General features: G+C 43.2%; 1 protein-coding gene across 13 annotated transcripts in view; it reads left to right on the forward strand.

The window, feature by feature from the left end:
• The window catches only part of utrn (utrophin), a gene marked incomplete at its 3' end in the record, with an annotated part of 232,858 nt that overhangs the window by 190,409 nt on the left and 20,148 nt on the right, over positions 1-22,301 (forward strand). For 11 of the 13 annotated variants that reach the window (XM_080452440.1, XM_080452443.1, XM_080452444.1 and 8 more), the window contains 9 exons: positions 483-684; positions 1,038-1,123; positions 2,908-3,065; positions 8,132-8,298; positions 10,494-10,605; positions 14,076-14,212; positions 18,318-18,356; positions 18,980-19,045; positions 20,808-20,873. In XM_080452440.1, the coding sequence (XP_080308566.1) occupies positions 483-684; positions 1,038-1,123; positions 2,908-3,065; positions 8,132-8,298; positions 10,494-10,605; positions 14,076-14,212; positions 18,318-18,356; positions 18,980-19,045; positions 20,808-20,873 (1,033 nt within the window). Of the gene's footprint in view, positions 1-482; positions 685-1,037; positions 1,124-2,907; positions 3,066-8,131; positions 8,299-10,493; positions 10,606-14,075; positions 14,217-18,317; positions 18,357-18,979; positions 19,046-20,807; positions 20,874-22,301 lie in introns of those variants that run through there. The other 2 variants (XM_080452447.1, XM_080452439.1) reach the window with 2 other exon arrangements.

Genomic DNA, 22,301 nt, shown 5'->3' on the forward strand with positions numbered 1-22,301 from the left:
GGAATAATGGGATGTCGGAATTATTATTATAATTTCTTAATACTTTATTTAGATTTTTTGTCAAATAGTACATAACAATACAAGAGACCAAATGACAGAAAAATAAGCTTAGCAATACATACAGAATAAAAACAACTAGACAAAAAGGAATAAGGCACAACAAAAAGGACACATGGGTCGGATCGATGACCATCAGAAAGCAGGGATAGTTAAGAGTCTACTAGTGAAAGCTGGGAATGTCGGAATTATAAACAGACCCAGAATAGGCTACAGTATGTGTTGGCATTTCAGAAAACTGCTTGCAGCTCTGCTCAGAGTCCAATGAACATGTAGGAAAAAGGGTGACTTATCTCAGACTGTTTCTCTCTCTCCCTCTTATCTCTTCTCCTCTCCCATTTACTCTTCCCGGCCCCTTTCATCATTTTCTGTTCTCCTTTCTCTTCACTCTCATCTCCTCTCCGTCCCTCTCCTACTGTCTCCAGTGGATCTGTTGGACCTGAGTGTGGCCCAGTCCACCTTCGAGCAGCACAAACTGACCAACAACAGTCAGCTGCTGTCAGTGCCAGACGTCATCAACTGCCTGACGTCCATCTACGACGGCCTGGAACAGGAGCACAAGAACCTGGTCAACGTTCCACTCTGCATCGACATGTGCCTCAACTGGCTGCTCAACGTCTATGACACGTGCGTACACACACACACAAGTACTCACTCACTCACTCGAGCATTTAGATTTACAATAAATAAACTCTTTTCATCTCCAGGCACATAGTGATTTTCTCTCACTGCATGTCTTATTAAATTACTTCAGATCAGAACAGCGCACACTAAATATGCACACACACACACACACACACACACACACACACACACACACACACACACACACACACACACACACACACACACACACACACACACACACACACACACACACACGTGTATGCATAACCCATGGCGGCTGTAAATTTGGCTTGCTTGCTGCCACTTGTCTTAGGAGGCTGACATTTGTGTGTGTGTGTGTGACTCCCCTTCAGCGGACGCAGTGGGAAGATCCGTGTCTTGTCCATGAAGATTGGAGTGCTCTCTCTCTGCAAGGGGCATCTGGAGGAGAAGTACAAGTGTAAGTTGCGTTCACGATACACATAAACCCCTTAACGTACACTGTAATGGTGTTCCCGCCAGCACCAGCCTGTCCTATCCCATTCTGCCCCACCAACGCATTATAATCCCAGCAGCATTAATCAGGGCGTCGGCGGGGGAGCCAAAGAAAAGGCCCCACTAATTGGATGAGAGACCTCCCAGCCGTTTCTACTGTTCTTTATTTATGCCATTCCCCTGCTCCTATTTCTATTTCATTCTTCAAGGGATGGGATTAGGAAGAGTGGATGTACTCGGTCTGCTGCACCGGGAGAAGGCTGTCATTTACATAAATATATGTGTTTTAGTTTTTCTTCTGTACCCAATAGAGGCAGTTTGAGGGTATCACCCCTCCACCCCTCTATCATTCCCTCCATCTCTATCCATACCCCTATCTCTCTATTGCTCCCTCCATTTCTCCTCTCGCTTCCTCCATGTCAATCGCTACCTCTATATCTCTTATCGCTCCCTCCATATCTCTTTTGGTCCACCATCTCTTATCACTCCCTCATCATTCACTCCCTCATCTCCATCACTCCCTCCATCTATCTATTGCTCCCTCATCTCCATTTCTCCCTCCATTTCTCTGTCACTCCATCCATCTCTCCATCACTCCATCCGTCTAACCTGCCATGGTTCCTCCCAATCTACCCTCACTGCTTTTGCTTTCAACCCTATCTTTCCCATCTTTCTCCCCCCCACCCGCTTGCTGTGACGCAGGCTCCGTCCCTGAGTCCATTCGTTCCAGTGGCAATTTCTATTAGGCTGAGAAAGGGATCAAGCACGCTTGATTGCGCCCTTCCCATTTTAAGCCCGGCTTATACTTATTTGCAAGTGGGTGTCGTGCATCAGAAATAGGCGATCTACAAGCTCACGACACGTCTCGCTGCAATGCGTTGTGAGCTTGTACATCAGCTATTTTCGGTGCGCGACACCCGTACGCAACCACGTATAAATCCGCCATCCGAGTTTCATTGGATGTCGCGGCTCAGTCATGGAGACGCACACATGCCAGGGTAACTAAAATGCGCATCCTGCTTGACATTCAATTTGTGAGTGTGTATGTCTGTCTGCGTCAGGACTTCAGAAAGTGAAAGTAGGCCAACATACGGCTGAGGAGGTAGGGTGTGTGTGTGTGTGTGATGAACACGCAGAGACATATTATAGGGCTGTGGTTTTACAAGCTGACTTGAAGGCCTCCAGATATTTGCACTCGCTTGCATCCATGCACACATGTGTGCAACATACATACCCACAGTAAGTATCAAAGAGATCCATCATTCATGCCACGCCTACATTGCATAACAGGAGCTGACACCGAGCGGGGTGGGGGTCTCAAGCTGAGATCAAAGTCAGCAGCGAGCAGAACACAGGGAACTGTCATGCCCCTCGCTTCTCAGCAACTCGTGTGCCAACCTCCCCCCAAAAAAGTCTCTACACTCCCCCTCTCTCTCTCCCTCCATCTCTCCCTCCCCACCTTCCTCTCTCACAAGTCGAGTCTCTGCGTGCATTTTGTGTAAGATCATACTAGATGCTTCTCTGGCAAATGCTGCTGACTTTCACGGCTGACTTTCTGCACACAGTTCTCATCAGAGACCTCAGTGAGCATGTCGAGGTTGATGGAGAGAGAGGGAGATGAGAAAAGACAAGGAGAGAGGGGAAATGCACACAAAGATGAAAGACGTCTCTGTACAGTGTATATATATCTGCTCTATCACCTTCCCTCACATTTCTCCCATTCCTTCTTAAACTCCTTCCGTCCTTCAGACCTCTTCAACCAGGTGGCATCAGCTGGGGACACGTGTGACCAGAGGCAGCTTGGCCTGTTGCTCCATGATGCCATCCAGGTCCCCCGACAGCTGGGGGAGGTGGCCGCTTTCGGCGGCTCCAACATCGAACCCAGTGTCCGCAGCTGCTTCCAGCATGTACGTGTACACACACACACACACACACACACACACACACACACACACACACACACACAGCATTTAAGCATGGAAATAACGCGCACACTGCTCTAAGGTATGGTAGTAAAAACACATACTGACATTCTCAGGGGCTTTTTTGACAGTGAAATCCTTGACACAAAACAATTTGCGCTCCACTTGAACGAGTGGAAGTGGTCATTGTCTTCCCACTGTAATTTCATAGCTCTATACAATTCAGAGGGACCCGCCAGCAGTGACTAATAGTCATCATTCTACTTAGAATAACCCAGTTGGTTACGTGGGTAGATAGTCAGTAGCCCCTGAAAGTCATTAGTATTAAACACATTAAAACCTCTCCTCTCCCAACCCAGTAATAAAAACCAGCTGACCACCCATGAAGCCTACAGTATATGGCCTACACTCTCCTACTGCCTGTCCTCCACTATCTACGCTATATATTACTACTATATACTATATACCCCCCCCCCCATGATCTTCCTCTGGGATTGCTATTTCAGTTTTTCTTGCTTGTTTTTAACCACCTCACGTTTACACTTAACAACTCATAAATTGAATACCAGACATTAAAATTGGGCTGCTATGAATTTCTAACCATTTCCTGCACCTCCACCTCCGAAAATAGTAACTGATGGAGTGTGAATGGCATGGGGAATTTTAGTCAATGTGCTAAAACTGAGCATTATAATCCTGGACCTCATCATTTTACTGACTGATTTTGAAACTAGCTGTATAGTCCCTCGGTCCTTCCACTCACCCTCCCTTTTTGTCTATTCTTTATTTCTTTCTTTCGCTCTTTTTCATCCATGCACAGATCTAATGCCACATATCAGTATCATTGTGCAGCGCTGTAGTGCAGATGATGCTAAGACATTGCCTATAATTTGCTGTAATTGTGACTGGCCACATTAATATGCATGTGTGCAGCATGAGGCAGGTAGGGCCAAGCAGTGTGCAGACACTTTAACACGCGTTTGATCATGAATAGTGCCAGGTACCTGTGCACCCATTAATCATTCAATCATAAACCCAGACAGGCATGCAGCCAGAGACACAAATGCACTTACAGTACACACACACCCCACACACACTCTTACTTACTCTCTCTCACACACACACACACACACACACACACACACATGCGCGCGTGCCTGTGTGCCACCTGACCTGCCAGTGTCTGTACTGGGCAGTCACCCAGTCCATTGCGTTTAATAGGCCTGTGATGAACAGGTTGGGCCCTCATAAATATGGCTTCTTTCAGCAGTCTCCATCAACTATCCTCCATTTATCCTTCCATCCCTCTATCCCTGCATCCCTCCGTCCCACCCTTCCCAGCAGGCAGTAATTAATGTGCAAGTGCACATAATTCTCCTGTTAGGGAGACAACCTGGAGGTAGGAGAACGGAAGGATGAGAGACAGGTGAGACGAAGGAGTGATGGACAGAGTGCAGAGTAGGGAAGGGCTTAACCCATTAAGACCTAGGACGCATCTGTGTCACTTTTTGATTTGAACTAAAAAGCATAATTTCACACTTTGGCTATTCAAAAATAGCAGATCTGCAAGCTTGTAGATCTGCTATTTTTGAAAAATCGTGAAAAAGTTGTGCAAATCTTTGAAAATATATTGTTTTAAAGCGAACATTTTAACTCAAATCTTTGCTTCTGGGGATCCCTGGAACAAAACATTTTGAGATGGGCCAAATACATATCATTTTGGGGGTCCTTGACATGAAAAAGTTTGAGCACCACTGATATAGAAACATACGTTTTTTTGGAATACTGTTGGGATTTAGAAGACATTTGTAGAATCGGCTTCAGGTCTCAATGGGTTAAGAGGAGAGTGCCGGTCTCCGGAGAACTAAAACTTTGGCCAGAGATGGCAGCAAGAATAAAGTCAAGACCTGCTCCATAAAGCATGAATGAGCGAACACCCCCTGGGTGTTCTGCCAGTCCCCTTTTATCATCTTTCCTTTGTTATTATCACAGGAAAAACTGTCAAAACGTTCCGCCTGAAGCTATGTCTTGGGATTTGAGTTTTGAGATTTCTGTTGGGAAGGTTCTTATCAAAAAATATTGATTTGAACTAGTCCTAGCCCACTCCAATAACATACGATACCTTACGTTCAGCATTGTTCCTTTTTAAGAATGGAACAGAGGATGTCAGATGGATGGCTGGGATCAGAAATGGAGATGAAATCCCTGTCCTTTTCGGTGTTGTGCACTTTGTTCCACATGTTGTTGACGCGTGTGATCTTTAAGGTTTTGTGTGTCAGTCTGACATTTAGTCCCAGCACGCTAGTACACATTCTGGGGCTTCATGTTGACATTTTATTTCAAAACAACACACACGAGAGAGAGAGAGAGAGAGAGAAAGAGAGAGCGCGAGAGAGAGAGAAAGAGAGAGAGAGAGAGAGAGGTTTATTTGCCATTTGTGGTCACCCACATTTTATTAACAAGTGCAAAGCTCAACAAAATGTATTAAACACACATACATCTAAACATAACATGCAACAGAGTACAGGATTATTTTAATATATTAACACATTGCCTGTCAAAGACGGACATGTCCGTCTTTTAAAATACACCCGTTTACCGCCAAAGACGGACATGTCCGTCTTTAAAAAGAAAAAAAAGACGGAAATGTTTTTAGAACCCAAGATAACGTGATCCGAAGATTTACTGCTCCATTCACTTCCTGGTTAACTTATTACTTTAAAATCCTGTATCTCGGCTCCTGTGTACTTTTTTTTTACTATGTATTTTTGGTGAAACATGCTATTTTCAACTGGCTGCAATTATGGAACGGATTACCACAATCTGATTTTTTTTTTTTTTTAATTCTACGAGACTCCTGTGTGTGGAATGAGGGGATCACCGTGAGGACGGTGATCACGGAAAATATTTTGTGACTAAAAAATCGTTAAAAGCACTGGCTGGCTGTACCCAGTTTTAAAAAACCTCTGGCAGGGAATGTGTTAAGAATAAATATGTATAGTTAAAGTGGCACTCTGTAGTTTCGGGTATCAGTGGCCACTTTGGAAACAAATAACATAGCAGCCAATGTCTTTGCCTACTCAGTCGCGCACGTGACGTGACACTCTACTTTTGACTCTTTTGTCTGAATGGGCGTGGCTTTATACTTTGGTGAACTCCATACCCGTCTGCTTGTGCACTGCGCAGTGGGCGGTCATGAATTTTACACAGGGTCAAGTGGGGGGGAACAAACTCAGACCTACGACCACACTGTTTACATCTGCCTGGAGCAAGTGTGTCCGGCGAGGACGCGCTGTGATTGGCCAGTCGACACTTTGATTGGCAGTTCTGCCTTGGTGTGACCAGCGTGATTGAGTAGGAAGGGGCGGTCCTCTTACTGAATTCAGCCAATCGCAAGCAGGTAGGGGCAGTGCTAGAATTATTGGCAGATCCACAAACTTGCATCGCAGTGTGACACTGCGATGCGAGCGTCTCCCCTATACATAGTAAAACAGTCAAGCCCCTAGCAGGGACCCCCCTGAGTCTAAGCATTTATGGAAAGATATTTGTTATTGGTTAAAATGTTTACTTTATAATTTTATGGGACATAATATGCTATATAGTTGTTAAAAAGTTACATAGTGCTGCTTTAGGAAACACAAACTGTGCCCATACAAGTGTTTCTCTACTCGTATACAACATTTTTCATAATGCATACAGTAGTTCACATTCCTCCCCAAATTAGCACATAGATTCGTTGTTTAAGATTCTTATAGTGCTTGGAAAGAAGGTATTTTTGAAACTTTAATGACATTTTTATGGCATGGTAGCTGGGGAACAAGGACACCTTTTCCAGACCAGGGTGGCAGAGAGTGTCTGACTTACTGTTCTTTCAAGGGATTTATTATTCTTGTCGAGTAATGTTACCTTACCATACGGTCATAAAACAACTTAAGACACTCTGTAGGGCACCTTTATAAAATCTGTGTAGCGCGCTACTATCCTGGGTAAAATAATTTATCTTTCTTGAGAAGAAAAGACGTTGAGCCTTCTTGATGAAAGAACAGTTGTTGTTAAACCAGCTGATTCGTCAGAGAGCATGATGCCAAGAAATATAAACTATTGACAATCTCATCATCAGCCCCCTCAATGGTGATAGACTGATAGGGTTAATTCAAAATGTAACGATTTGAATTGTAGAGCCCTTCAGGCGCAAATCTACGGTTACAACAAGAGTACACATACAGTGCTTACGCATACACTAAAGCTGCTGAAGATCATAGCGTTCCTTCAAGATCGAATTTGCAATGTATGCTGTTTGGCAGATGCTAGTATCCACCGTTTACTCGCTGCCCTTTTTAAATGTGTCAAGGAATATGGAAAGGTCAGCAGTGAGATGTTTTTTTCCCCTCCATTCCAAAGGTTTGAGTGGATCTAAAGCCCATGGCTGCGTATCTAATGGTCTCATTATGTTCTGCAGCTGAACACCAATTCCTTTTGACGTTTCTGGTCATTTATTTTGCAATGTCCTCTAATGTTTCTTTGGGTGGACTGGGTTGGCCTTAAGTCTGAGTGTTTGGTGTTTTTCACCCTCAGAGCAGTAGTTGGCGTAGAAGTTTACGAGTGCTTTTCATGGCTAGTAACTCTCAGGAAAATGGCCACATCATCAAACACCAAGGCTATGGTCCTGCAGGATGCAAGGGCAACAAGGGTGTTAAAAAAATCAATTAGGAATGTTTATTGTAGCACATTTTCAGCTCCTAAAGTCAAATAAGCAGTTCATAAAAATATTATTTACATTATATACACAATTCAACCCCATGATGTAACCGAGGGCATTGTCATTTTTATGTTTATTATGTTTATTACGCTCAGTTAACAACCGCAGGCTAACACGATGGTGCCCGATAGGTCTCTGTTTTCCTATCGGGCAACACAAAATGTCTAGAATTCCGCACCACATATCACGTTTATTCTAAGAAATTTACGCTAACCGTAAATGTTAAATTGTTCACTAAACTTTTCAATTGAATGCTTCTAACTCCCGAAGGCCTGCCTCTCTTCTCCTCCAGGTGACCAACAAGGTGGAGCTTGAGCCGAGGCACTTTGTTGATTGGATGCGCCTGGAGCCCCAGTCCATGGTTTGGCTCCCTGTGCTGCACAGAGTGGCTGCCGCCGAAACGGCCAAACACCAGGCCAAGTGTAACATTTGTAAAGAATGCCCCATCGTTGGCTTCAGGTAAAAACACACACAGACACACACACACACACACACACACACACACACACACACACACACACACACACACACACACACACACAGAGATCAAGGGTTTTTGATCAGGAAGACTTGACATTTACCTCTTGCTGTTTGTCTTCACACTACTCTGTCTGCACGAATACATAGAAACCAGCTGAGATGCAGAAACACACACACACACACACACACACACACACACACACACACACACACACACACACACACACACACACAGCATCTGCAGTATTCTCTCTAGGTTGAGCAGAAAGGCCAGGGCAGCTCTGGAGGGCAGACATTTAACTAAATGTCAGCAGCTGATATGCCACTGACTAAATACCATCAGGAGAATTACTTGGACACACATAGACCTACACACACATGTTCGTACACACACATGTACGTACACACACACACACACACACACACACACACACACACACACACACACACACACACACACACACACACACACACACACACACACACACACACACACACACACACACACACACACTCTCATGCACGCTTTGGCACCCACTGATACCCCACACGAACAGTGTCGCTGTCCAGTGCTGAAAGAGAAAAGATCAGCACTGGGCAGCAACAGAGAGCCATAATAGCCGGTACACACACACACACACACACACACACACACACACACACACACACACACACACCACCAGACATTTAAACAGCACTAATTATTAAGACTGAATGCAATACAATAAAATCCAACACATGAATCAATCAAATCCATGTAAAAAAAAAAGAGACAGGGAATAATGGTCACGGTAAGCGGTGGAGTGATGTATGGGGGAGTTGTCTCCTCGTGGATCCCCTTCAGCGAGGGAAAACACCGTCAGACGTTTGACGAAGCACAAGGCTCCCCAGCAATGTCAGTGATGGATGAGTGGAGGAGACGATCTGGGAGACAGAGTCCAAGACGGAGAGATGAGTGGGAGAAAAGGGGAGGGGACAAAATGCAGAGCAGGCACTTTGCGTGGTATAGAGCAGTGGTTTTCAACCCTTTTTCATATCAAGGTCTATTATTTATTCGGCATTTGAGCCACCATTTGATGAGATTTTGCCTCTCGGACCCTAAACTTGGAATATTTTGTTATCATTGGATACGATTTTGTCCACAAATCCATGCTGTATTGATGTGGTACCATTAGGAGAGATAACAGGCAAACGTTGATCAAAATATAATTGTGTAGACTTCTTGTAAATTAAGACAAGTAATGCTGATAACAATGATTTTACTCTTGAGAGTAAAATGAAACGTTTGGTTTCATTTTACACTCGAGTTAAAGATAAGGGTCCATTTGGTTACCAACTCTCCATCATTTAGCTGGGGACTACCTGGAACCCCCTCAAGGACCACTAGTGGTCCCCGGACCACTGGTTGAGCACCACTGGACTAGAGACTTGACACATGGGACCACGCAGCAACCCGGGTGTTTCCCTCATCAACGCCAACACCGACTAATATGGATCCCGTCAGAAGAAAGAGGCTGTTAATTACCGGATAAACTCATTAATTAAAGGTAGTCGTGGCATTCTTGCTAATGCGAAGGTGAATCAAGAACCCCCCCCCCCTTCCCGTGTGTAGTAATATGCTGCACGTCAGTGGGTAATGGTGCGTTTGACGTGCCAGTTGTAGTGTGCGGTGTTGCGCCCCATGATGTATGGCTCCCTCTCGTAACTCATCAGTCAGCTAACCTTGGGAGGGCTGGAGAGGAGAGGAGAGGAGGGAGAGGCGAGAGTGGGAGAGAGATAAAATACATGAGCTATTATGTTTGAATTCCTCATGTCTCAATTTAGCTGTTAAATGGCATCCTGGCTGCTGTTGTTTTTAGGACACTGACAAAAGGGTTTAGCTGGGAAATCTAGAATGTCTGTCAGAATGCCAGAGTTTTTAAGTGTGTGTGTGTGTGTGTGTGTATTATGAGATGTATGTGTGGAGTAATGACAGTGGAAACCGATGCCGTAGATTTGTTGTACTGTAATGATGTGTGATATACACATACATACTGTATACCTGATGATGACAGAAGCGATGCAGATTGCACCTACAGTATATGTTCTTCCCTGGCCTGTGATGCATCTCACCCTCACCTCTCTCCCTCTCTCTCCTTTCTCTCCCTGTCTCTCTCTCTTTCTTCCTTCTCTAGGTATCGCAGTCTGAAGCATTTTAACTATGATGTGTGTCAGAACTGCTTCTTCTCCGGGCGAACGGCCAAGGGCCACAAGCTCAACTACCCCATGGTGGAATACTGCACACCGGTAAAACACACACACACACACACACACACACACACACACACACACACACACACACACACACACACACACACACACACACACACACACACACTCACGCTCACCTTTCTAGCTCAACACATATCTCTGCTCAACACACTCACACTCTGCCCTCATCCATATAATGAAGGCACACACAGGCAAGCACACACAAACATATCGTTGTCAATTTAGTTGATGCTCTTCCCTATTTTTCAGTACAGGGCATGCTCTCTTAACAAGTGTCTGGGTTCCCCACTCCTCCACCTTCTGTATTGAAAGATTTGATTTATACTGTACTCCCAAGGCAATATCAACTCCTACTCTCCTGCATTTGCACACACAAAAACAGATTTTCCATTTCAGTGTTGGTATATAACAGTTAGAAAACTTGATTTTAAAAACCCTCATTTGAGATGGATCTTCACTGTGTTAATGCGTGTACCCTTTATATCTCTTACAGTAGCTTTGTCTGTTCTAGACCTGACTAGCACACACACACACACACACACACACACACACACACACACACACACACACACACACACACACAACAACTTTCTGACTCTCCTCCAATTTTGCTGATTTCCCCCACTTGCTCAGTGGTCAACTCTCAGCAAGCTGATCCAATTAAATTGGATTCACACGAGCAAACAGTAAAAGCTTCACACCTCTTTGACCCATGTAATCCTTGCCAGAAAGAAATATTTCGACTCTTCGCCAATAGACAGTGGAGAACGTTTGAATTAAAAAGGGTGGTTGGGGTCTTGCTGAAATTGAATGTTGTTTTTGCTTCAAATTAACATGGCACACATACAGACGAACAGAGGAGCTCGTTGGAACATCAGATGTCAGCTGCACAGCGTGAAAAGGGCTTTCTTGTTTCTGTCTTGTATTTTTCCTCTTCAGTCCGCACATGGGTTAGATACTGACCTAGAAAAGTTAAGTAGCGGAGAGTCAGTGATCATCCTTCTGTGTCATCTTAAGATTTCTTTGGCTATTAAAAAAATAGCAGATATACAAGCTCATGGTGCGGCGCGGCACCAAGTGCCGCGCGATGAGCTTGTAGATCTGTTATTTTTTGTGTGCAAATCTTTGAATATGTATACGTAGATATGTTTTAAAGCGAACATTTTTAACTCCGATCTCTGCTTCTGGGAGTCCAACATATTTTGAGATGGGGGTCCGCGGCCAAATACATATAATTTGGAACACCACTGTTAGGATTTAGAAAACCTTTTTTGGCCGCGGACCCCCATCTCAAAATGTTTTGTTCCAGGGACCCCCATAAGCAAAGATTTGAGTTACAAATGTTTGCTTTAAAAATATGTATATCAAAGATTTGGAAACATTTTGATGATTTTTCTAAAATAGCAGATGAGCTTGTATATCTGCTATTTTTGAATAGCCAAAGAAATCAAAAATTACACAGATGCATTCCCGGATTGAATGGATTAAAGCCCACCAACTTTGAATTAACAACATAATTGTATTGCCAACAAAGTTGCAGAAAAGTCATGACGTGGGAGGTGATTAACGCGTTTGCCACGGGGCATGTTGTTCATCTGAGGGTACAAATTACCGACTCAAATGAAGATGTTTTTATTTAGAACTTGCTTCAAGAGATGTTCCTGATGTTCCCCCGCACTGAGACATTACATTATCTCTCTCACAACACAAACTTTTAATGAGTTTTTCAGTTTTAATACCAACACTCACTGTTTTCTTGCTCTCTTTGTGAGGCCCTAATCACAGAAAGAATCAGCTCAAATAAAAATAAATCATTGAGGAGAACTTACTTTGAGTCAATTCTTCCTTCAATGGCATCGGCTGAGGAAGAGACGGTCTTTTATCGCCTCCCTTTTATTGTGCGTCTGCTTATTTCCTCAGAGAAAAACAAACAAGGTCCAAAACAGAATTCTATTCCAGTTTTATGCCCGAAACAGTATAAAGTGTATATTGAATAAACGAACCTGGGCAGATGCTGCAAAACATAAACAGATTTCTTTACCAATACCAAAAATGGATAACGGCCACCATGAGACTCATGAATGGTCATTTAATAACATCGTCTTTCTCTAATCTCTGTGCTTTTATGGCCACAATATTGCTTTATTATTATTATTAAAAAAAAAAAATTGTCCCCAATTCACTCTGAGTCGTGTTGAAAACACATAAATATGATGCAGTGCTGTATACTGTAGATCACTGTAGTTCTGTATAAGTGTGTAGAGAAGATTCAACGCTCTCGGGGGCGCGAGTGGGTCATGTCCCTTCATCCTTTTGTTGGCTGACAGTCATTCATTACCTGTAGCTTTGTCAAAACATCTACAGTATTAATAACATCATAAACGTACTCAAGTACATGTAAGCATTTGGCTCTCAACGACCCCAAAATTGATATGTAAATACATATCAATGGGTTCATTTGGCTACAGACCCCCATTTGAAATGATTTTGTGCAAGGGTAAAGGCGGTTACACACCGGCGAATATGCGAATGTACGCAAAATTCGGACTCGTTCCGAATAATTAAAAGACGCTTTTTTCGCTCCGCGAAACTGGTGTGGAAGCTTGCATTGACTTTATAAGGTTTAAAAAAAAACCGTATTATTCGCATGAAAAAAATCGCCCCGGTGTGTAAGGACCTTAACTCTTTCAGTGCCATGCTTATTTATGGAATTTTGGTTCTGAGTGCCACAACCAAAATTAATTGTAAAAAAAAAAGTGCTTAGGAGCCGAGATACAGCCTTTTTCAGGAAAAAGTTAAACAAGAAGTGAATGTAGCAGAAAATCTTCAAATCATCATATATTGGGTTCTGAACATGTTTTTCCAAAAAAAAAAAAATGTTAAAAAAAAAAATGTTTAAATTTAAGCCCTATTTAAACTGTTCCTCATTTTGCTGGGTACCCCCTGGAACCCCTGCACGGACTCTACTTTGAGAACCAGTGACATACAGTATCCTCTCTCTCTCTCTATTGATGTTGTCGTGCTCCCTATATAGTTGCTGTTTGTTCGCTCAAGCTGCCATATTAAGTTCTCTGCAATCACTAATAAGGCATGTGAACTCATTAGAGTCTCTTCATTTAGCCACATCTGTCAGCTCTGAGAAAACTCCCCAGCACAATCCTCTGTTGAAGTTCTCTCTCTCGCTCTCACTCTTGCTCTCACTCTCTCTCTCTTCCTCCCCCTCCCTCCCTCCCTCCCTTCCTCTGGTCAGACCACTGTGATAATTTGTTTTTTGCTAGGAAAGCAGAAACCACTCCCAAGGAAAATGTACTTTGCTAATTGTCTCATTAGCAAAACATGCATTTTGTTTCTGCACCAAATACATTTTTGGAACACTGGAAAAAGTGCACACATACTGTATTGTGAATGCTCTCTTTATCTCTCTATCTATCTCTCCCTCTTTCTCTCTCTATCTCTCCCCCTCTCTCTTTCTCAAACCGTGACAGACGACATCAGGAGAGGACATGCGTGACTTCACCAAGGTGCTGAAGAACAAGTTCCGCTCTAAGAAGTACTTTGCCAAACACCCTCGTCTGGGCTATCTGCCCGTCCAGACAGTTCTGGAGGGAGACAACATGGAAACGTAAGTAGCATTCAGCACTTGGGCCTACGGTCGTAACCAGCCGATCAGCTTGTCGGTGTTTCTTTCAGAAAAGGTCTAACACGACGGGGTCTGATGTTAATTTGATTTAGATCATTTTTTATAAATGTCACATGCCATGGTCCTTAGTCACTTGAGCACACACTCAGTAGAAGTCTACCGGATGAGAGGCTGGCATCCATTCCTCTCCACACTATATGAGGAATGTTAATTTCGCCCCCCAGCATGCGTTTATTTACCTGTCTACCCAGTGTTTACTGGTGCCAGTCCCAGACTATAGATCTCCTCTCTGTACCACCAGGCCCTGGTGACAAGCCTTGATTTACGGCTCCGTTCTGGCCATAAATCCCCAGAGGATCGCTGTTTAACTGGCCAAACATTATGCAGATGCCCCCAGGCAGGCAGGGAGAAGTCCCTCCTGGGGGTGTGTGTGTGTGTGTGTGTGTGTGTGTGTGTGTGTGTGTGTGTGTGTGTGTGTGTGTGTGTGTGTGTGTGTGTGTGTGTGTGTGTGTGTGTTGCTAACCTATCAGCTCTGTCTTAAGACTTCCGTGGCCCTGTTTCTTTGTTGTCTGTCTATCTCTATGTAACACCCGGGAATCGAACCCTGTGTCTCCTGTGTGAAAAGCCAACATCTTAACCACTAGCCTAAAGGGGAATTGTGGTCCATTATATTTATTGAGTGTATTTGGTGCCTGTTGCCATCTATCAGTTCTTCCTGCTTTCCCTCTTTTATATGAACAAAGTGACCCCCAAGGACCTGCATAGGTGCATGTATGTACGTACAGTCTCCTATTTTCTCAAAAGGAATTCACTCGGCTGTCACGCGGCAGATGGATTGCACTCTGCTATTCATCCCTCGCATCCACAGCTCTCCTCCTCTTCCCTCCCACCTTAGTGGGTCCTCTCTCCTTCTCTCCCGTGTGAAAAATTACTCCTGCAATGCTGTCTGCCTGATAAATGCCTCTTAAAAGGCAGAGAAATTGTGGCGAATCGTGAAAATTCGTAAAACGTGGCAGAAGGAAATGGAGACCTGGAGAAATATAGGACTCTTTTTACCCTTTTTCCTTTTCTCCCTCGCCTGTCCTCTCTCCCCCTGGTATGTCCTCTCTCCCATGGGCCTTGGGCTGAAGGTCTGTGTATAATACAGAGCTTTAAGAGCAGAAACAAGCCTGAGTCTGCAGTTTTTTTTCTAAATCCGTGAACTTAAACTAAAGATCAGTCTGGGACAATCTGTTGAGCTCCTGGTGCCATTAGATACAACATCCTGCATCCACGCATGGTTTGATTATATTCTCACATTATGGTACTTCCTAACTCTCTGCAGAACTGAGCAGTAAATCTGAAGTCAGGCTAATAGTTAGTTTAGCTTCAGACAGAATAACCTAGGTGACTGGTTACCTATTTGAAAAGAGGTCAATAGATAATAATTATTATTATTATATAATAGATAAAAGCTATAGCTTGTAAATAGTATTAGCTGGTCAACATATTATGAATGTTGTGATAACACAATACATATACTTGTATATATTTTGTGCCACAATGCCTATTATCATTGCTCCCGTTTCTAATAGGTAACCAGATTAGAGTAATATGATGTAACGTACAGGACTGATGATACTACCTTGAGAATTTTTCACCAACATAAGAAAAAGCTTTCAAAATAAATCATAGGCAGTAAGAAAGGTCCTGCATTAGAATATTACAAATATGTCTTGTTGGAAATTAGTAGGTTTTTAGCGTGCTCAAACTTATTTTTCTAAGGAAATTCATAATTTGAAATGACTTCTTTATCCTGCTTTAGTCTGTCAAACTAGCTTTGACAGAGAAAACCTCCCACAAGTTGTCATTTGCAACGTGAAAAACAGAGCACCCACTGTATAATTATTTGCGCTAAAGCACTCTTTCTCTCACCCACTCACCCACTCTCACCCACTTTGATATTGTTCTTCCTTTCTTCTTTGCCACCCACTTTTTGCCACCTCTTTTTTTTAAGTGCATGACATGATCATAGGATTTCAGATTTACCATTTTGAGGTACTTAGTGGTGGAAAAGAGGAGAGTAAAGCGTATTAATGTTTCAAAACCGTCTCTAGAGAAAAAGAGAGATAGGAAAATCATATCGGATGCCAGTAAGGCAAGATTTCTTAAGTTACTGTGAGCCAATGGCTTCAAATTGCCAGCAGCAATAATGTTCATATACTGTAGACTGTGATTCTGAAGCCAGTTGGCACAAGTCTCCATTTCCCTCCATCATTTGAGCAAGGCTTTACAAATGAAAATGCCCTTCTCCTTGAATTTGAGAGGCGGCATGTTGTTGTGGTTCTGTCTCTTAGCCAAGATATTTTGTTTAATGTTGGCTAGGCATTAAACCTATTGCCAGGACTTTGAGCTCTGTTCTTTCATTAGATGTCTACCAAATGCCAAAGTGTCCTGTCAATAACCATCTCTATGTCTGGTTGTTTGTTTTTATCTAACTGGCCTTGAGACAACCTGCGTGGGCTTCTTTGGATTATCTAATTTAAATGGGTAGACACAAATGAAATTATTAAATATTTTCATTTGTTTTGATAGATGAATAGCTTTGCTGAGTGTAAACGGATCAAATGGAACAGTCGTTGTGTCATCTAAGGCTAAATCCCCGTGATTGTCAGGCTTTTATGGGATTCATCAACTAGAGTGATGATCTGATGATGAAAGGACTGGTTCTTGAAACTCTACAGCCATATAGTCTGATTGTATCCCAGGCTGCTTTGGCTCTTGACACATTTCACCACAGTGAAATGTGAACATACTGTAGCTCTGCTCTGTAGGCTGTACATCACTGGCTACAGCAAGCCTTCATCTGACTGCACTCTCCACAACAGTTACATTTGTCAGACCAAAAGCTCCCAAGGTCTCTCTGCCTTCTGACTTTCTCCTCCTCTCTCTTTACTTGATGGTCATACATTATTTTATTTTTCTCTTGACATGGTTCATTTCCTACACCCCTCTCTGCCCCTGCTGCCTCATAACTTTGTTCTCTTACTCTTTCCCTCATGTCTTACTCTCCCCTATTCCCTCTGACAGTTCCCTTTGATGTTTACACAAGAGTGCACCCATCTGAAGTTTAACACGCAGTTTGATTTGCCGTGGTGGCAAAGGGTCAGAGGATCGAAAACTAACCAGAGAACTGAGAGGAAAACAAACACAATTTATGAAATGCCCAACACACTACATGGGATGTCCCCCTGTGAGAGATAAAAGCTCTGCACTGCACCTATCCCTTTGAATCTCTCTCCGCTGTCCTATGTTTATCCTCAGTTCCTGTTCTGTTATCCGCTCACACCGTCCGCCTCCGCAAGGAAAATAACAAGACTTCCGTTCTATTTTTACCATCTGTTAATTTGTTTCACCGAGCTCTTAAGCTACATGCAAATTTCATATTCTCCATGCCTCTATCAGACAGTTACTACCATTAATCAGTGTGGAAACTACAGAAATACTTTCTTAAATACAGAAACACATTGATTATTTCGAAAACTTGATGACTGGTAAGAGATGTATTTGTCATCATCCACATCTCATAAATATGGATACTATTGGATAGGGATACTGTGATTTGTATCGTGATGGGCTATTTTGAGACATCCTGCAGGGATGCAATGAAAGAAGAAAAAGGCTGCAGGAATTAGGACCTATATAAAGACTGCAGCTTACTCAGTATGCCGGAGTTGTCACAAGCCTAATTCAGCAAAAAATGACTGTGCTTGGAAATGCTTTCCAGTCAAATCCACAATCCATACACGCTATTCTCAACCTCAATACTTCTTCAAGAATTGAGCGAGGTTTCCTCCCAAGACGCTCATCAGCACAGCATCCAGTGTCATTTGTTTTCTATGCCTGGTCTCTGACTGCGTCAAGTCCAGCCATTCAGTTGCTGTGTGGGATGGGACAGACGCAGAACCTTTATCCCCTCTGGTCGATGTTCCTGTGCCTCCCTGCTGTGACTCGTGACCCGCTGAGTGACCACGTGACCCTAAAAGATGTGATTTGGTGCCTTTCCTTCCCCATCCCTCCTCCTTCCCCCACTCCGTTTCTCTTACAGTCCTGTCACCCTCATCAGCATGTGTCCGGAGCAGTATGAGTGAGTATCGACGACACCCATCAACCCCCCCCCCCCCTTCTTCCTCCACCCTGGAATGCCTTTAAAGGACACCCCCCAATCCCCCATCCTTTTCCTGCACCAAAACTCACTCTCCTACAGTACCCCCCCACCCCCAGCACTTCCCTATCACCCCACTAAACCGCTCGATAGACCACATTTATACAGCAACCATTTTGCTCTTAGTCTAAGGTCATACTTGAGCATGACGTAAGAGCAAAAAGGCTGCTGTGTGAATAAAGTCAGTATTGCATGTTGCCTGCCTGCCGTTCGAACAGCCGAAAGTGCAACCGACACTCACTCACCATCCTCCCTCCCTCACAGCATCCTGTACCTCTCCTAACCCCCTCCTCTTCGTCCCCGTCACAACCAGCATCCCGCTCTAGCGTCTGACCTCTCATCCAAACAGCAGCTGACAGAAACCATTCAGCCGCTACGTAGATCATCCCGCTCTTCTATCACTCTTTGTAGGATCATCCTCTAACCTGTATCTTAGATTATTTTTCTTTCTTTAAATGGGTTGCCTGTGGGATTTTGTTTTGTGTGAGGTTGAGTGTGTGAGGTCATGGGCTCTCATCCATCTCCATTGCTCCATTCATTTCCAGGCTGCCCCAGTCACCTGAGCTCTCTCATGATGACACCCATTCCAGGATAGAGCAGTATGCCAGCAGGTACGGCAAGTCACATTCACCATCAATCACATGAGCATCTCCATCTTCAGACGGCATAAGTAACTGCTTTACAAAAACAAGAAAACACACAGGCCTCATGTACGCATTCAAACAAGAGCAGCCGAGTTTCATTATGAAGATATTGGCCGAATGAAGAAAAACAAAGACACCTGCTATTTGAAAAATTATTGTGGATCATTTCATGCTAAACAAGACCATATGCTGACAAAATATAAATGCTTTTGAGCAGGGAATTCTTGGTATTTTTGAAATATTAAGTTATGTTATGCAGACGTTTTTCCCCGCAACATTTATATTTCTGTTTTTAGACATGCTATATTTAGAATTATAGAAGAGTCTATTATACTGAATGTTACAGTGCTCGAAAATCTTATAGCTTATATATAAATCCTATAGCAGCCCACTGTATTACCCAGATGCAGAGAGCTTTCATCTTAAATGCATTCCTGACAGGGTGCTGGCCTCTCTGGCCTCTTGCCTCCCTTCAGTCATACACCATTAACCTTGCGTTAGCCCTTTCTTACCCTAATCTTTTATCTTTAACCAGATATGACCTTCTAGAGAGACTCTTAACTTAGAGTCACACACACACACACACACACACACACACACACACACGCACACACACACACGCGCACACACACACACACACACACACACACACACACACACACACACACACACACACACACACACACACACACACACACACACACACACACACACACACACACATACACACACACGTGCACACACATACAGTATGTGGACACTCCATTTATTTAAATCTTGGGGGATACATTGAGGGACCTGATTGCTGCTGCTGCCACCGAATGACAATAGAACAAGAAACATTTGTTAAAAAAAATTGCAGTTAAATACAGTACAATTAAAAATCAAGTTCTCATTGCTGCCTCATTGGCAGCCGTTTAAAGAAGAAATTCCTCCATTTTACTAAACTAGGTTTTCATGAAACACAGACTTGTACACTTCATATCCCACCATGGTCCAATTCTAGCCGCTGGGCGACATGTGTATCGTGTTCCTTTGGTTTAATCTGCCCGGCAAAGCCTGCTGCCTCTCTCCATTACAGAGCCTTAGTAAATACACGCTTTGATCTGGAGAGCCAATCTAATTATCATGGCTGCTTTGTCTGGATCAACGGCCAGTAATCCACTGTTCTCCCACCGGCTATATGTGCCTGCACACACACACACACACACACACACACACACACACACACACACACACACACACACACACACACACACACACACACACACACACACACACACACAGGCTCACATCTAGTGCACAAGTTCCTGTTGTACATGATATACAAGCGCAAACAAAATAATGATCACATGCTTGTTGTTAGCGGTCGGTAACAGGACACAGACACATAATTGCCAATCCTCAGTGTTGTATCTGGTCGGTTGGTACTAACAAGCTTCTGTGAATAAATACCCAAGTAGATTGGTCCCATAATCCCCACTGCATGACATAATGACGTCCTTTAGTTGTGTTCCAAATCCCCTGGTCAATGAATTGAACACATCGGGGGAAAAAACTGCCTCCCCAAATATCCTATCATCTCTCAAAGAACAGCCTGTAGTTTTTTTTCTTGATTGGTTGAATGACCAACACAGAATGTAATAGCGCGCGAGTGACTGCTTAATTTGCAACTGATCAGTGGACATTCAGCTGTTCTCTAATGAGTTGATGCCATATCTTTCCCCAGGTTGGCCCAGATGGAGCGCTCCAACGGTTCTCTGCCCACCGACAGCAGCTCAGCCACAGGAAGCATGTAAGTCAACCACATGGAAATACCCGTATCCACAAACAAAGATTTAATTTATACTGAAATCCATGGAAAGACAGAGAAATACTAAATGGTAACATTTACCCATACATTTTACTGTACAAGTTGAGACTGTTGCCATTGTATCCATCACTGACATTGAGAGAGGGCACTATATTGGTTATATTAAAGGTAGGGTAAGTGATTTACTTTGGTTAAAATAAGTGTTAAATAGCTCTATATTCTGATAGTACTCATTGCTATAGAGTAGGCCTGTCCCCGACTAAGGATTTGTTTAGTCGAATCTAATTGGCGACTAATTGCCAATAGTCGACTGGCAGTCGACTAATAATAATAATTATTATTATTCTTATTTTTTTAGGGCCAAAATACATTTTATTTCAAAGGGCCAAGTCTACACAGTTTGTTTTGTGTCTCCAGCAGAGTTTCTAGTGTCTCTATCTCTCTCTGGAAGAGGTTGCACATGAACTCTGCAGCCGCACTGAGGCGCTCCAACACAAACAATACCAATACAAAGACGAGGAATAAGAAGAATAAAGTGGAAGTTACGTGTGGTTGCAGGTGTAGACTTGGCCAAAATTTAAAACATTTTTGGCCATAAAAAAGAAAAAAATCGACTAAATTCGACTAAGAGACACGCAGTCGACTCGGACCCCCCGCGACTAACCAGTCGACTAGTCGACTTAGTCGAGGTCAGGCCTACTATAGAGTGTTTGTTCGGTAAAAGGTGTCTCCCATGTCTCTCCAGCTCTTTATTAAACGGAAAATGCATTTTCATGGCTCTCTCCTGATTGGCTTAAATTTCGTCACCTACCTGAAAATGTACTATATTCTGTTTACTAAAGAGCTGGAGAGACCCCTGTGACCCGAACAAATGCTCTGTAGGAATGATTACTATCAGAATATAGTACTTTAACCTTTTTAACAAAACAAATAATAATACCAAAAAATATCCCTTACCCTACCTTTAACTATATTCATTATTATTATATCACTATATTATGGTCTTGCACAGTGTAGTGAAGAATGCGCTTAGGGCGCTGGTATGGTTTGTGTGAACTGTGACTTAAATCAGATGGTTAAAAAAAGATAGCATGCAGAATGTTCAAAATAATGAATGCGATAGGATTCCGTGGATGATAGCTTGAGAGGCTGGAGAGATATTATTAACTGTATTAAGTTTCAAGATCCCTCTAAGCTTCTCAGTGAACGGCAAGACTTTCTAGGGTAAATAAGGATGATCTTATAGCTACCTTCGCCACTCTGTTGCATCTGTTCTTATCTGTTCTGTATGCCGGGTTCGGTAATGCATTTAGATAAAGATGTGACGTCATGCTCCGACGTTACGCTGGCGTTGCGCCGGATTAGGTGGTGATCTCATGCTAGATGTCGTATTCTCTGTAACGCACAGTA

Source organism: Gymnoscopelus braueri (genome assembly GCF_963280865.1).
Source record: "Gymnoscopelus braueri genome assembly, chromosome: 16".
In the NCBI taxonomy this organism is placed as follows: Eukaryota; Metazoa; Chordata; class Actinopteri; order Myctophiformes; family Myctophidae; genus Gymnoscopelus; species Gymnoscopelus braueri.